The sequence below is a fragment of the Podarcis filfolensis genome, assembly GCF_964270895.1.
Source record: "Podarcis filfolensis genome assembly, chromosome: 8".
NCBI classification, from domain to species: domain Eukaryota; kingdom Metazoa; phylum Chordata; class Lepidosauria; order Squamata; family Lacertidae; genus Podarcis; species Podarcis filfolensis.
The window spans coordinates 4,286,877-4,302,621 of record NC_139611.1 but is presented as its reverse complement, the minus strand read 5'-3'; the positions used below and the strand labels follow the sequence as shown (position 1 = coordinate 4,302,621).

The 15,745-nt window shown below is 47.0% G+C and overlaps 1 protein-coding gene across 1 annotated transcript; it reads left to right on the top strand.

Moving 5' to 3' along the window:
* Positions 1-3,039: 3,039 nt before the first annotated feature.
* On the top strand, positions 3,040-15,051 carry DGUOK (deoxyguanosine kinase). The gene is made up of 7 exons (XM_083629682.1): positions 3,040-3,149; positions 4,584-4,696; positions 6,191-6,378; positions 6,832-6,979; positions 8,999-9,114; positions 12,877-12,976; positions 13,177-15,051. The coding sequence occupies exons 1-7, from the start codon at positions 3,098-3,100 to the stop codon at positions 13,240-13,242; spliced, it is 783 nt and encodes a 260-aa protein (XP_083485808.1). The 5' UTR covers positions 3,040-3,097; the 3' UTR covers positions 13,243-15,051.
* The last annotated feature ends 694 nt before the right edge of the window (positions 15,052-15,745 follow it).

Sequence of the window (15,745 nt, the reverse complement as noted above, 5' to 3'; positions counted from 1 at the left end):
ACCTTGCACCCTAAGGCTCAGGGCAGGTAACAACAATTTAAAATACCATTTTAAAACACACAACAGTTTTTAAAAATCACAAAAAACAGTGTGGGTCCTGAAAATATACATTTTAGGTGTCAAAGGTGCTAGGATAAAAAGATGTGTCTTCAGCATACAATGGAAACTATATAGTGAAGGGCCAGGTGTACCTCTGTGGGGAAGGAATGCCACAACTTAGGGGCTGCCATAGTGAATGCCCTCTCCTGGCGTACCACCACTCCAAACTTCTGTGGGTTGTGGAACTACCAAGAGGGTCTGCTCTGTTGACACTAGAAAACTGTGTGCAGCAATGAGGTGGTTTCTTTCAGATATTTGGGGCCTGAGTCCTTTTGGGCTTAAAATGTTGATGTGATGACCCTGAACTGGGACCAGAAATGAACTGGCAACCAGTTCAGTTGTTTCAAAACAGCAGCTACATGAGATCTAAACAGAACCCCAGCCAATAATCTGGATGCTGCATTTTGGACCAATTGAAGTCGCTGAGTCATTCAAGGTCAAGCTCACGTACAGCACATTGTAATAATCCAGCCTGGGAGTTACCAGAGCATGGAATACAGTGGTTAGGTCTTCTGTATGCCATTGATCTTCACATCTTGCTCTTGAGTAAACTTATTTATGTTTTATAAAGGGAAGGTATGCAGTTCAGAGGAGTGGGGGTTGTTCAAATGAAATATACCTTTACCTGAAAATTCAGTACTTCAGATGCTAGTCTGTTGCATGAAAAACAACAAAGCCATGTGGCATCTTAAGAGGGCTGAATCAAGACCATGATGGTCCCCTACTCTACTCCCAACTCTAGAGTCGCATGTACCACGTCTTGGGCATGTGAACACACTCACACAAAGAAAAAGCATGTTATGTGCAACAATGGGGTGGTAAGCTCTGTTGTTGTTTGTTTAGTCATTTAGTCGTGTCCGACTCTTTGTGACCCCATGAACGAGAGCATGCTAGGCACTCCTGTCTTCCACTGCCTCCCGCTGTTTGGTCAGACTCATGTTTGTGGCTTCGAGAACACCATCCAACCATCTCGTCCTTTGTCGTCCCCTTCTCCTTGTGCCCTCCAGCTTTCCCAACATCAGGGTCTTTTCCAGGGAGTCTTCTCTTCTCATGAGGTGGCCAAAGTATTGGAGCCTTAGCTTCACGATCTGTCCTTCCAGTGACCACTCAGGGCTGATTTCCTTAAGAATGGATGCATTTGATCTTCTTGCAGTCCATGGGACTCTCAAGAGTCTCCTCCAGCACCATAATTCAAAAGCATCAATTCTTCGGCGATCAGCCTTCTTGATGGTCCAGCTCTCACTTCCATACATCACTACTGGGAAAACCATGGCTTTAACTATACGGACCTTGGTGATGTCTCTGCTTGCCAGAGCTCTACTCACACTCAAATTAATGGGCCTAAATTAGTTATGTCCATTGATTTCAGTAGGTTTACTATGAGCATTGCTTAGTTGGATACAAGCCATGTGGGAAACATTTCTACATATCTTAAAGCAGGGGTAGCCAATGTGGTGCCTCCCAGATGTTGTTGGACTGCAGCTGTTGCCATTTGCTGACCATTGGCCATGCTTGCTGGGACCAATGGCAACAGCAGCCCACAACATCTGGAGGGAACCAAGCTGGCTGCATCTTCTGCACTTCACCGAAAGCAATACTGGAAAGCCCCCTTCACACATTTGTTGTGCCAAGGGGTCTTCTTCAGTGTAAGCACTGGCCTCACCCCAGGTGCTGCATGGCTTTCCTGGCCCTCTTTCAACCTGCACATGCTGAATGTGGCCACCTGCCTCAGGGAAGCCTACCTGTTTCCCCTGCTGCCTATGTCCAGGGTGTGGCCATTAGGGCGGAGCCTGGAGAAAGGGCAGCATCTGGAACATGGCCAGCAGCATGTTCCCCTGGCCCCTTGCTCTGGTGGAGACCCCTTTGCACAGTTGACACGTGAAGGGGGCTTAAAGTAAAGGTAAAGGGACCCCTGACCATTAGGTCCAGTCGTGACCAACTCTGGGGTTGCAGCGCTCATCTCGCTTTACTGGCCGAGGGAGCCGGCGTTTGTCTGCAGACAGCTTCCGGGTCATGTGGCCAGCATGACTAAGCCGCTTCTGGCGAATCAGAGCAGTGCACGGAAACACCATTTACCTTCCTGCCGGAGTGGTACCTATTTATCTACTTGCACTTTGACTTGCAACCAGAGACGCCGTTTACCTTCCCGCCGGAGTGGTACCTATTTATCTACTTGCACTTGACATGCTTTCGAACTGCTAGGTTGGCAGGAGCAGGGACCGAGCAACGGGAGCTCACCCCGTCGCGGGGATTCGAACCACCGACCTGATTGGCAAGTCCTAGGCTCTGTGGTTTAACCCCCAGCGCCACCCGCGTCCCTTCCAGTGAAGGGGGCTTGACACATCACCAAAGGGAGCAGGGCGATGTGCTGCCTCCTGCCCCCACCCCAACCCCCTTCCACAGGCTGGGCACAACCTCCTGCTCTTCTGCTGCCTCAGGCGGCTGCTTCATTCTGCCTAATGGGTGGGCCGGCTCCGATTCTTTGGCAACTTTTCTTCTCTAGAACCCCTGTCTTTACCTCTGTGGCACAGAGCTGTGAAATGCCACTCAAATGTGTACCAGGAAATGGTTCGAGCTATTTTATATCCCAGAAAGGCAGAGTTTGCCGAATGGCACCCTTTCTGCTCCTGAGATGTAAGAGGAGAAGTGGACTCCCTCGTGCTTTTTTGTTACGGGCTGCAGGGAGAGGAGGTGGCTACGGTACCTTACTCCCGAGGAGACATGCACGGGGTGGCGCTGCAGGCGCCTGATCCTCTCCCAACATGACTCCAGGGTGCCGCATTGAACAAGCACTCCCTCCTGCCCCGCAAATGGCCGTCCGCGGGAGTACGGCTGCCCGGAGCTGGCGGAGTCCAGCGCCGGAACAAAGTGAACTGGGTCCCTTTGGGCTTGGCGGGCTCCGGAAAGACACGAGCGACTTCGGCCGGGCGGGGGCGCAGGCGCAATAGCGGGACTTCTCCTCCCGACCGCTGGGCGCTCGCTGGCGCTGCTCTGCGCGATGGCTGCGGCGCGGGAGGCCGGCAAGAGGCTCGCCATCGAAGGAAACATCGGTAAGGGGTCTGGGGAGGAGGCGCGGGAGGAGCTTGGGGGTCCTTGCTTCCTGCGACTTGGAAGCGCCCGTCCAGCCGGGGAGGGAGGAGGAACTCTGCACTTGCTCAGAGGCAGCCTTGTTATTGCCTTGGTCGCACCAGGGCTCGGGCCCTTGCACGGTTGCAGGATATGTGCCTTAGGAGCAATGCTCCGCCCCATTCCCCGTCTTGCACCAGTTGGGGAAGACGCGCAGCCTCGGGCTTTGGCGAGCCTCCAGGGAAGATCTCGGTTAGGTGGTGATTTATTTATTTACTATATTTCTATGCTGCTTTTCATTCAGATGAGTAGCAGTCAGTTACAAACAGTAAATAACATTCCAAACTCAACACAAATCGTATAGATCAGATAACAAATCATAAGTAAAACCATTACAATCCATATTGCACCATCAACTAAAAAGGTTAAAGCATGAACTGGTGCCTCCGCGAGTGTTCAGAAGTGAATGGAACTTGGTGGTGGTGGTTGCAAGAGCACTGTTAGGTTGGGCGGTATTATTATGCCCCATAATATGCAGAAGGGGGTGGGGCCAGGGTGAGGTGTGAAGTGGGTCACATGCACACCATACGTTTGAAGCACATGGCATCCGAATCCTGGGAACTGTGGTCGGTTAAGAGTGCTGGGTATTGTAGATCTTTGAGGAGCAAACTACAGGTCCCAGGATTCTTTATCCAATGAAGCTGAGTGTTGGAAGATTCAGGACAGGGGGAAAAATGTCCTCCTTCATGCAGCATGTAGTTTAACTATGGAACTCGTGTCCACAGGAGGCAGCAGTGGTCACCAACTAGGTAAAGGTAAAGGTACCCCTGCCCGTACGGGCCAGTCGTGTCCGACTCTAGGGTTGTGCGCTCATCTCACTTAAGAGGTCGGGAGCCAGCGCTGTCCGCAGACACTTCCGGGTCACGTGGCCAGCGTGACGAAGCTGCTCTGGCGAACCGGCACCAGCGCAGCACACGGAAACGCCGTTTACCTTCCCGCTATAAAGTGGTACCTATTTATCTACTTGCACTTAGGGGTGCTTTTCGAACTGCTAGGTGGGCAGGAGCTGGGACCGAAAGACGGGAGCTCACCCCGCCCCGGGGATTCGAACCGCCGACCATACTATCGGCAAGTCCTAGGCGCTGAGGTTTTACCCACAGCGCCACCCGCATCCCTGCTTAAAATTTATATACTGCTTGACTGAAACCCCCACCCACCCTCAGAGCTGTTTGTCAGAATGATTCTTAGGGGGAAGCCATGTGCTCCAAGTGTGTGGTGTGAATGTTACAGCCCATCTCCACGGCTCATTCTCTGCACAACGTAAGCAGAATGAGGTTGCTTTTCCTTTTGCTGATATTTGGAAACACAGTATAAGGAGGATGTTGGCTAATGGGCTTACGTGCTTTTTGCTCTGCCAGCAGTGGGGAAGTCAACGTTTGTGAGAGTGCTCAGAAAAGCCTTTCCAGAATGGTCCATGACCTCGGAGCCAGTGTCCAAGTGGCAGAAAGTTCAAGCTGCTGGTCCCCACCAGGTAAGAGTCCAGATGTAAAACTTGTTAGGTCTGTAAGGAACTGAGCTATTTTGGTTCGGAATGTTGTATTCAATCAACTGGGAGTTCTTCTTCAGTACAAGAATTCAGAGCAAAGGGGAAACTTGCCTTCTTACCAAAATAATCATTCAGATAAAACAACCATTCACTCTCGTGCAACTTCCTTTGGCACCGAAGAGTAGTCACCCTCTTTGTGCTAAAGCGGGCTTCCTCAAACTCAGCCCTCCAGATGTTTTGAGACTACAGTTTCCATCATCCCTGACCACTGGTCCTGCTACCTAGGGATCATGGGAGTTGTAAGCAAAAAATATCTGGAGGGCCGAGTTTGAGGCATAGCTGTCAACGTTTCCCTTTTTTTAAGGGAAATTCCCTTATTCCGAATTGGGTTCCTCGTAAGAAAAGGGAAAAGTTGACCGCTATGGTTTGAGGAAGCCTGTGCTAAAGGTTATAAGAACAGTAGAGCCTGCCAGATCAGGCCAGTGGCCCATTGAGTCTGGCATCCTGTTCTCACTGTGGCCAAGCAGATGTCTATGGGAAACCTTCCAGCAGAAACGACTGCAAGAGCACCCCTCTCTCCTCCTGTGGTTTCCAGGAGCTGGTGTTCAGAAGCGTTGCTGCCTCCAGCTGTGCAGGCAGAGCACTGCCATCATGGCTTATATAGCCACCAATAGCCTCATCTTCCTGAATCTTCCAACGTTTGGCTCCCCTGAATGCCTATGAATTTTAGTGTTCTGAGAGAGGTAGAAAAATATTTCTCTATCCACTTTCTCCATTCCATGCATGATTTTAAAGGTAAAGGTAAAGGTACCCCTGCCCGTACGGGCCAGTCGTGTCCGACTCTAGGGTTGTGCGCCCATCTCACTTAAGAGGCCGTGGGCCAGCGCTGTCCGGAGACACTTCCGGGTCATGTGGCCAGCGTGACGAAGCTGCTCTGGCAAGCCAGCACCAGCGCAGCACACGGAAACGCCGTTTACCTTCCCGCTATAAAGCGGTACCTATTTATCTACTTGCACTTAAGGGTGCTTTCGAACTGCTAGGTGGGCAGGAGCTGGGACCGAAAGACGGGAGCTCACCCCACCACGGGGATTCGAACCGCCGACCATACGATCGGCAAGCCCTAGGCACTGCGGTTTTACCCACAGTGCCACCCACATGATTTTATAAAGTTCAAAAAAACTTCTGTAAAGATTTTTAAAGACTCCACCCATCCCCTGTGCTGTTCCTTATGTGCTGTGCTTTCATTTATCCCAGCTTGCTGGCTGGGACTGAAAGGAGTCCAAAACATCTGGAGGGCACCAAGTGGGAGAAGGTTGAGCTGGAGGGAGGCGAAGAGAAGAGGAACCTTGCAATATCTTCACATGGCACAGGTTCACAGGCCCTGCTGTGGCCTCCCCCCAGAAAACACGCACTTTGTTTTGTGGTTCCTGTTCCGTTCGGTTGTTAAATGTTTGTCTCTTAAATTATTCCCTGTCACAGGCCTCTCCATCTCAGAGCTTTGCAAACCTGCTTCAAATGATGTATCAGGAGCCCTCGCGGTGGTCCTACACATTCCAGACTTACTCATGCCTGAGTCGGCTGAAGGCGCAGCTGGAGCCTCTGTCTGTCAAGCCCCTGAAGATGTGGGACCACGTGCGGGTTTTTGAGAGATCTATATACAGTGATAGGTATGGTGCCACAATCTTGTTCCTGACGTTGGCAGCAGCAGCAACAGTGAGATGGGGCCACAGGCCAAGAGAAGTGTTTGCCTTTTGAAAGAACTGTACATCCCCTTTTGAAATGTTCTCGAGTATTCAGTGCCCCCTCTCCATGTGCAGAGTGCTCTGCAGTTTCTTCCCACTCTTGCATTGTTGTTGAATGTCCTTGCAGTTCCTTTCAACTTGTAATTGGGGAAACTAAGGGTGGTGCTCCCTTAGCAAGGAAAGCTTTGCCATTCCTTCCATTGGAGCCTCTTCCCTACAAGGAAGAGGAAAACCTTCCATTTTGTAATGATGAATGGATGCCAATTGCAAATACAATATTTGGGAAGCTTGGCGGTTTCGCATTTATCTCTGACTTGCCTGTTCTTCTTCCTGTGTTTGTTGCTGTGCGGGTGGTTTAACTACATGGTCCTCCCCCAGGTACGTCTTTGCCAAAAACCTGTTTGAGATTGGCCACCTGGCAGAGATTGAGTGGGCAATTTACCAAGACTGGCACACTTTTCTCCAACAAGCATTCGGGGACCAGCTTGACATCCATGGCTTCCTTTATCTACGGGCACCTCCAGAGGTAACTGAAAACCTCTGTCATATTTATTAGACACTTCGCCACCTCCCACTCTCAAAAATGAAAGTCAAAGAGATTTACAAAAATGAAGATTGAAAGCAAGTGTTAAGGCCAGATGGTCCACTCCTGTAGGAGACTGCCTGCTGCATCTCTGTCTGAGTCATTGCTCTGGCTGCCTCACCTTCTACTCAGCTGAAGGCAGGTAAATCGGCAGGCTTGTTGCATTGGATGTGAATGGATCCTTCAAAGTTGGTGCCCTGGGTGCACCTTCTCCAAGTCAGGAAGCATGTCCGTGAAGGTTTGGGTGGGCTTCTTTAATCATAGAATTTTAGAGGTGAAAGGGACCCCGTGGGTCATCTAGTCCAACCCCCTGCAGTGCAGGAATCGTGGCAAGTTTTGACTTGTATACATCAGCAGTGGCTCTGCTTTGTTAGCCCAGGGACCACATTTTGTACCAGCAAGTTCTCCAGGGGCCGCAGTATGTGTTAGGCATTGTCAGAAAAGTCGGTGTGATGACCAACACACCTGCGCATATGTGTGCGCACGCATCAGAACACCACGCATGCAACACACATCACACCACTGAGCACTCGTGCAGAGCAGAGATTGTGAAGGAGGGGGTGGTACTTGCTTGTTCCAGCTAGAAACACAGCAGTTTCCTCCATTGCAACCTAGAACGCGTTTCCAGTTCAAAAGGGAGAACGGAGAAGACCATGGAAAGGGAAAGCCACGAGAGAGTTAGTGTGGCCAACCAGGTGCCTGTGGGAAATCCACAAGCAGGATTATTATTATTATTAATAATAATAATAATAAATAATAATAATAATAATAATAATAATAATAATAATAATAATTATAATTATTTATACCCCGCCCTCCCCGGCCAATGCCAGGCTCAGGGCAGCTAACACCAATAAAATCACAGTAAAAAGATAATAGGGAGAAAAGGGGGGGAGGAACCCCCCCATTAAAATACAGGTTAAAATGCAATTTAAAATGCAGCCTCATTTTAGTAGCTGATAAATCAAGACCATAAGGGGAGGGAAACAAAAGGGTCAGACTGAGTCCAAACCAACACCTCTGTCTTGCAGGCCCTGTGGAAATATGTCAGTCCCGCAGGGCCCTGGTCTCTTGTGACAGAGTGTTCCACCATGTTGGGGCCAGTACTGAAAAGGCCCTGGCCCTAGCTGAGACCAATCTAACCACCTTGCGGCTTGGGACCTCCAAAGTGTTGTTATTTGAGGACCTTAAGGTCCTCCGCGGGGCCTACCAGGAGAGGCGGTCCCGTAGGTACGAGGGTCAAGCACAAGACACTCTCCCCTCCTGTAGTTTCCAGCAACTGATACTCAGAACCCTTTAGCCTTGCAGCCATCACTGCCTTCTGTGGGAGCAAGTTCCATAGTTTAACTCTGAGCTGCATGAAGAAGGACTTCCTTCTGTCTGTCTAGAAACTTCCAACATTCATATTCATTGAATGTTCAAGAGTTTTATTGTTACGAGAGAGAGGGAGGGAAAACGTTTTATCTCTCCACGCCAGGCATAATTTTATAAACTTCTATCCTGTTGCCAGTTACTCACTATTTCTCTGAACTAAAAAGTCCCAAATGCTGCAACCTTTCCTTGTAAGGGAATCGCTGCATCCCCTTGGCTGCTGTTTTCAAAAGCTTTCCCAACTCTACAGTATCCTTCTTGAGGTGAGGACTATACACAGGACTGTATTCCAAATGTGGTCTCATCATAAGATTTGCATAACGGCATTAAGATACTGGCAGGTCTATTTTCAACGCCTTTCCTAATGATCCCTAGAATGGATTTGCTTTTTTCACAGCTGCTGCATTCTGGGTCTATAGAAAGTCACTTGGGGCAGGATCAGGCTTGCATTGTTTGCTCCATTGGTAAACCTGCTTGGGTGTGAGAGTGAAGTGTGCCTCTCTGGCCGAACAGGAGTTGCTGGCTTTAAGGCAGTGTGGGGCTCTGGCACTCATGGCACTGGCCAATGAATTTCCCTTTCCCTCCTTTCAGATCTGCATGGAAAGATTGCGCCACAGAGGGAGGCCTGAAGAGAAGGAGGTCCAGCTGCGCTACCTGGAGCAGCTTCACACTCAACATGAACATTGGCTCATGGAGAAGAGCACAGAGTGAGTCACAGGCGGAGCAGCAGAGAGCTGGCTGCAGTGGGAAGGCAGTTGTGGCTCTGCAGGCAGCGTCGCACGTGGTTGTGTCACGTGGCAGGTGTATGTTGGTGCCAGGGCACCTGCTTGTTCCCACACGGAAGAGAGAAGCAGGCAGCCAAGCCACAGTTCTCATCACCTGGAGATGAGGATGAGGATTTACATCCCACCTTCTTTCCTTCAAGGAACTCAAGGCGATGTATGTGGTCCTCTCGCTCCCTGTTTTATTCTCACAACAACTCTGTGAAGTGGGTTCGGCTCCAAGACAGTGACTGGCCCAAGCCTTCTGAGTGAGGATTTGCATCCAGGTCTCCCAGGTCTTTGTCCAACACTTTAACTGCTAAACATTACTGCTGCTGGGCTATGATGCAGCAAGGGCCAAAAGGAACCAGGAAGTCTTGGTAGGACAGAAGTGGGTGGGCTAGAGACCACAAGGTGCAGGAGGGCAGCTGTGTACAGATGGATGCTGTGTCCTGGGCTGTGCACAACTCAGGTCCCAAAATAAGATATGTGGCAGGCAACATTTGGAAGTGGGCCATGGGGTGTATTTGCCATTCCCTTCCCAACCAGAACCCTTAACAATCAGTCTCTTGCTCACCAGACACATTTAGTGGGATCTGGATTACTCTAGAGCTGCTTTCCTAACAGTAAGTCAGGCCTGATCCAGATTACTCTTTTATGATTAATTTGGGATTACTTATTGGCAGAATTTTTATCATTTCCCATTGTCACAGTTTACAGTGTTAGTTGTGTGTTAGTTGCAGTGTTGTTGCAAACCAGAGGGAGGCTAGAATTTTCCGTTCTGCCGTGGGAGCGATGTGTGAAATCACAAGCTAGCTCAGCCTGCTCCAACTTTGTGCCCTCACCATGTTTTAAGCTGCAACTCCTATCAGCTCCAGCTAGCATGGCTGCGCTCCCATCAACTCTGGGGCACTGGCTGGGGCTGATGGGAGTCGAAGACCCAAATCTCTGGAGGGCATCAAGTTGGGAAAGGCTGCTCTAGGGATTAAGTCGTCATCATCCTTTATTTTTTATTCATTCTGTTCCATTTATGAATGCTTCCTGTGGTGACTAGTTTGTATATTTTAAACAAGTTCAAATCCAATGCATGTACAGACTGGGATAGAAATCTCTACTGCACTTCTTTTAAACCTGCAAGATGTATGTTCTCATTTTGCATTCTTTATTCTGAACACATTACTAGGGTTTTCCAACTGTTATTTAGCAGAAAGAGAGGCAGGAAGGAATTATTGTTGCTTTACGCCAGCAGTTAAGGCGACTACAACTTCACACCTCCACCAAAAAGCAGAAGAGACTGTAAATTACAGGTGCCCAATGTTATCTTCATTGCTGTTTAATCAGTAAACACATCTGACAGCCTTGCATATTGTGCTCACTTACAACTGAGCTTCCGGAATCCAGTGAGTCTTTGGGTGGTGATGACTTCACTCAGCTGAGCTCTCTTGCCACACAGAGCCCGTCCATCAACTTCTGAACCTTAATTAGTGGAAGCAAAGCAGATGAACTTCCATGTTTTGCCTTGGTCTTTCACCCCTAGTCCTCTTGCTCTCAACCTGTAGTTAGTCATGTTCATCTTAAAGAAGAAGTGTGTTTTCCTGTTCTACATTATTAGTTTTCAGAACCAAGCTTTTTTAAAGCTTACATAGTTGTATAGTACGGGCAAAAGCAGCAGAGTAACTGTCAAGCATGATCAGAACATGGGACTGTCTGACCTCCCCTTTCCACTGCTTGTGAATTCTAATGATTTAATTCATTTTAAATGAAGTCCAATTCTATATCCCTACTTACAGTGGTACCTCGGGTTACAGACGCTTCACGTTACAGACACTTCAGGTTACAGACTCCGCTAATCCAGAAGTAGAACCTTGGGTTAAGAACTTTGCTTCAGGATGAGAACAGAAATTGCATGCTGGCGACGAAGCAGCAGCAGGAGGCCCCATTAGCTAAAGTGGTGCTTCAGGTTAAGAACAGTTTTTCAGGTTAAGAATGGACCTCCAGAATGAATTAAGTTCTTAACCCGAGGTACCACTATACTCATAAATGTGGGGCACTCCTCCTTTCTTATCCTGACATGTTTCTTCTTGTGATGATGCAGACACTTACCCAAAACTTTGTCTCCCTCAGTTGTGTCCCTCTTGATGTTGCATGTAATACTAAACTGTAGTCTGAAACAAACTATGGCTTACTGTGAATTTGTGTGTTCACACAGTTCAAATTGCACCCACCCTTTGCCAAGCTGGGAGTAAACAAAGCCACAGTGCTGGCTTAGCATTTTGTGTGAACCAGCATTGGTAGTTTGCATCTCTCCAAAGAAACTATCAGTAGTAAGTCAAGAACAAACCTTGACTTCTGCCCATGGTTTGTTTGGGTTAGTGTTTGCACACAACTCTAATCCAGCACTGTTGTTTGTTTCCTCCCAGTTGGCAAATGGATGAGCAGAGTGGGTGTGATTTGAGCAGCATGTATCAGCTTGCTAGCACATTCATAGTAAACTAGTTTGTTTCTGACCATGACTTACTGTTAGGTGAAAGCCAGGCCATTAACTAGCTTGTCCCATCCTTCCTCACTACATCACTACAAACACACACCATTCCCTGTATCCCAAGTAAAGGCAAATAGAGAAAGCAGAGGTTTGGCTTGCAGCGAGGTGGCCAGTGACCTGTGGTGGTGTGAGCCCCAGGGTTACCTTAGCGAAGAAGTTTGGGGCTGAAAGACGGAGGCAGAGTGTGGGTGCATGGAGGCTAGATTGTTAAGTGAGCCCATTGCAGAAAATGCTTGCTGCTTACATGATGCAGAAATTAAGGGGGGCACCTTAAGTTACAATTTCTACATTTTGGGATGTGCGTAATGGAATTAGTAAGTGCCTTAAAAAATGTTTTTTTTTTAATCTGAAGGTAGAATGTATTTGGCTTTGTTTCAAGGAAATCCATTGAATTATATGAGTCATGGTGACGGTGTAAGGCAGCAAAATTTAGCTTCACTGTGGGTGTATAATAGTCAACATATGCACTATGCTTTAAGATGTTGAAAGCTCTATCTCTGTGTAATAATCTGTAATCCTTGCATGAAGCTGCAAGAGAGGCTGTTTTTTAAAAATTATTGCTGGTTTTATTAACTTCACAGTGTGATCAACAGTTCAAGGAGTAGATTTGGTATACTGTATAGTATAAGCCACTGTTACCTCCAAATTGCTCTGGCAATATGGTAATGCTGAGGATTACAACAGGGGCAGGAATCTTGGGTCCATAGAGAGAATGTGCCCCCAGACCTCTGTGTCTGGCCCTTGGAACATTAACCCAGGCCACACCCCTCACGGACCCTGCTTCACACCCTTTTTGGCCTGGCTGGAATGTAAGCTTGAACTCTTGATTGTCTGGATGGATGATGGAGGGGTGTGTGTGTGTGTGTAGAAACTCCCCTAATGCACAAAGGTAAATTTTCCATTCATTCTTCTGTCACCAGTATGTGATCCCGAGAAGATTGTCTAAAGGGAATGTGGCCACTGGTCTGCAAAAGGTTCCCCTTGCTCTGCTTTCAACAACCTTGGCATGTAGTGAAGGGAATGAGGTGAATTAATGAGGCAACTCAAAGTCAATGCAGATGAGATCATTCAAGGAAGTGAGCTGAACTACCCGCTGTAACTGAAGCCACAATATTGATTGCATAGTGAAAAGAATTAAGGAAATAACATTCTTATTGCCCCCACAGGATTCATTCTGAAAACATAAGAAATGCTCCAGTCTTGCTGCTTGATGTCACAAAGGATTTTGAGGATGACACAAATGAACAAGGGAGGCTTATGTCCCAGGTAAGATTTCACTTCTGTGAAATGTGAAAGCTTTGGCATAATGCACAAAACTTGAGTATTCTTCCATCAGATTAAAGTTGGCGCCGTAAGCTACCAATTTGCCTTAATTGTGTGCCTCTTATTCCCTGGAACTAACATGGCAACAACTGAGCAAACAATTTCTTGGCTTTTATTTGAAGATCTGTTTCCTCTTTTTGCAGGTGAAGACTTTTATAAAGACTCTCTCAGGGGAGGCTTTCCCTTCTGCGTCTACTGCTGCCTCCTAGCCCAGGATCTCACAGCAGGCTCCTCTGAGTGGATGGCCACCAAGAGAAAGCAGTCCTTGATGGTCAACTCCATTGGGAGTTAACAGCTCGGCCAGGTCAGAGGTGCTTGCAAGAATTGAAGTTCTCTCTGCGCAGTACTTGCAGGGAAAGAAGCCCTCTGGGCAGCAAAATCCCAACCTAGTCTACAGATAGAATGTAGAATTGCAACAGGTGAAAGAGAGGGATGTTGGGGGCAATTTCACTTGGGCTGGGTGAGCTCAGAAGCCACGCAGAGGCCTCTGTTGGGCCAAGTGAGAGATCAGTCCTCCGATCTCTTGCCTGGAAAGGGCCTGGCAGGGTGCTCTGCCACGTGAGAGAGTGGTGGCCCATTTAATAGATTTGGGCAGTGGTGCATCTACATAATTTTGTTGGTACTGGCTACCAGTGGCTCCCGTGCCATGATTCTGGACCTGCTCCCTCCCCAACATCTGCTGCTGCATTTTCTCAGGGTGGGGAGTCTCAAGTTGTTGAGTCTATATGTGTCCTCAATTCCTGTGACATGGCGTGATAGCGGTAGACACCTTGGGCTCACTTCTGTAATATATTATTTTTAAGCACCCTGCACTTAGACACCCACCTGAGTTTCCTAGGCACTGCTGGACCGTCTAACAGTGCCCAGTTCCTGTGCATCTGCACACCTTTCCATTGCCTGTGCATCAATAGATCAATAGCCTCCCCCTTGGAGAAGAGAGTTTGGAAATTGATTGACACTGAAACAATTCAGGGACCGACCGAGGAATCCGGAAGGTTCAGAGTGTGAAGAATAGACTGAATTCTGTACAGTTGTGTTAGTGTCTGTATGTGACAGATGTAAAAAAACCAGACATGTACTTGAGTTTTTCAAGGGGCTGTTGTCTCTTCTGCTGCTTCCCACCAACAGTGCAACTCTTACTTATGTGATGGAGGCCTCCTGGGCTATAGCATCTCTGTGCATGAAGGCCACTGCATGGTTGATGTCACACACAAATATAGCAACTGTACGTTGTTTTCGAGAATACTTTTCACCTTCTTTATCTGCCTTTATCACATTTCCATGAAATTTATCAAGTTTATCCTGCAACTATAGCCCTCTTCATTCATTGCTTGTGCAAAGGAGCAACGTGGATACAAAGGTTTTAATTTTTTTGTAGAATTTCCTTCAGCACAAACATCTGCAAAGTTCCTTTTAAAAGAAATGGAATAAATGGGATGTCTGTCTATGGGTATAGTATCTTAAGATGCTGGAGGCGCACACATCACCATGAATTTTGCAGACAGGATATGAAAAGTATGCCCAGTGCCTCTGTGGATAGTAAAGTTCACGAAGTTGACTTTGGGAAACTGGAATATGGATGTCCAAGTATTTTTGTCCATGCATGTTTCATCCTTTTCTCCTCAAGAAATAGTACTGTTGCATTTGATGTTGCCTTTCCAAGCCTCAGCAAACCTATATATGCAAGTTCATCAGCAGTAGATGGAATGACGTGTCACCCCCTTACTTTTTGTACATAGCATTAAAATTCATGCACCAGTTATAAATAAGACAAAGTACAAAACACTCCCTTTTTAATGCAGTGCTTTTTACAATCAACCATTCATTAGCTTTTAATGATGGGGGTTGTCAACATTTAATTTATCTCTCTTCTAATGTATAAAATTACTGTATTTTTTTAAGGCTGCTGTGTGTGTTTATGGTCTGTGTCCAATAGTCTGTTGAAGTTCAGAGATTCTGTTTCCAAAGCTGCTTGCAGTATCCTTAGAAAGTTTTGGAGAAACCATTTCTGCCACTGGGCTATTGTCCTTATATACTCAGTTGCACTGGGGGCATCAACATTTACTGCAGCTGAAGAAATGTGTATGGGGGAGGGCAGCTGCTGGAGATCCCCTCCTCACAGTGTTCTTGAATGCTGAGTCCCTGGGTGTGGTTGGGTTCTCAATTCCCATCATCCCCAGATAGCTTATTTTTTTTATATAAAATATTTATTAAAGTTTTACAAAAAACAGAGGTTTACAGAATAAAAAGAAAGCATAAAAAAGAAAGAAGTAAGAAAAAATACAAAAAATACAAAAATACATAAAAAAGAAAAAAGAAATAAAATACAAGATACAAAAAGCGAATAGGTAAGAAAAAATTAAAAACACATCCATTTTTTGATATCTTTAAGCTCATTTGCTTGTTTCCTTGACCTCCTCACACCTCCCCTTTTTGTATTCCCATTTACATAATCAATTCAGCAAATCCTTACCCTCTTTCATTTATCTTAACTCTATATCTTAACATATTATAGCTATATATTTTCATCCATTATCTATCCATTTTTGCATATTCTTATTAACTTTGTTGCTAATGCCACTTATTTTCAATCCAGCATCATTTTAACATTCATTAATTTTACAATATTTCTGCAAATAGTCTTTAAATTTCTTCCAATCTTCTTCCACCAACTCTTCTCCCTGGTCTCGGATTCTGCCAGTCATTTCCGCC

Coding starts and splice junctions, on each gene's coding strand:
- DGUOK (XM_083629682.1), top strand. CDS start 3,098: ATGGCTGCGGCGCGGGAGGCCGGCAAGAGGCTCGCCATCGAAGGAAAC. Junction 4,697..6,190: donor AAGCTGCTGGTCCCCACCAG/GTAAGAGTCCAG, acceptor TCCCTGTCACAG/GCCTCTCCATCTCAGAGCTT. Junction 6,980..8,998: donor ATCTACGGGCACCTCCAGAG/GTAACTGAAAAC, acceptor CCCTCCTTTCAG/ATCTGCATGGAAAGATTGCG.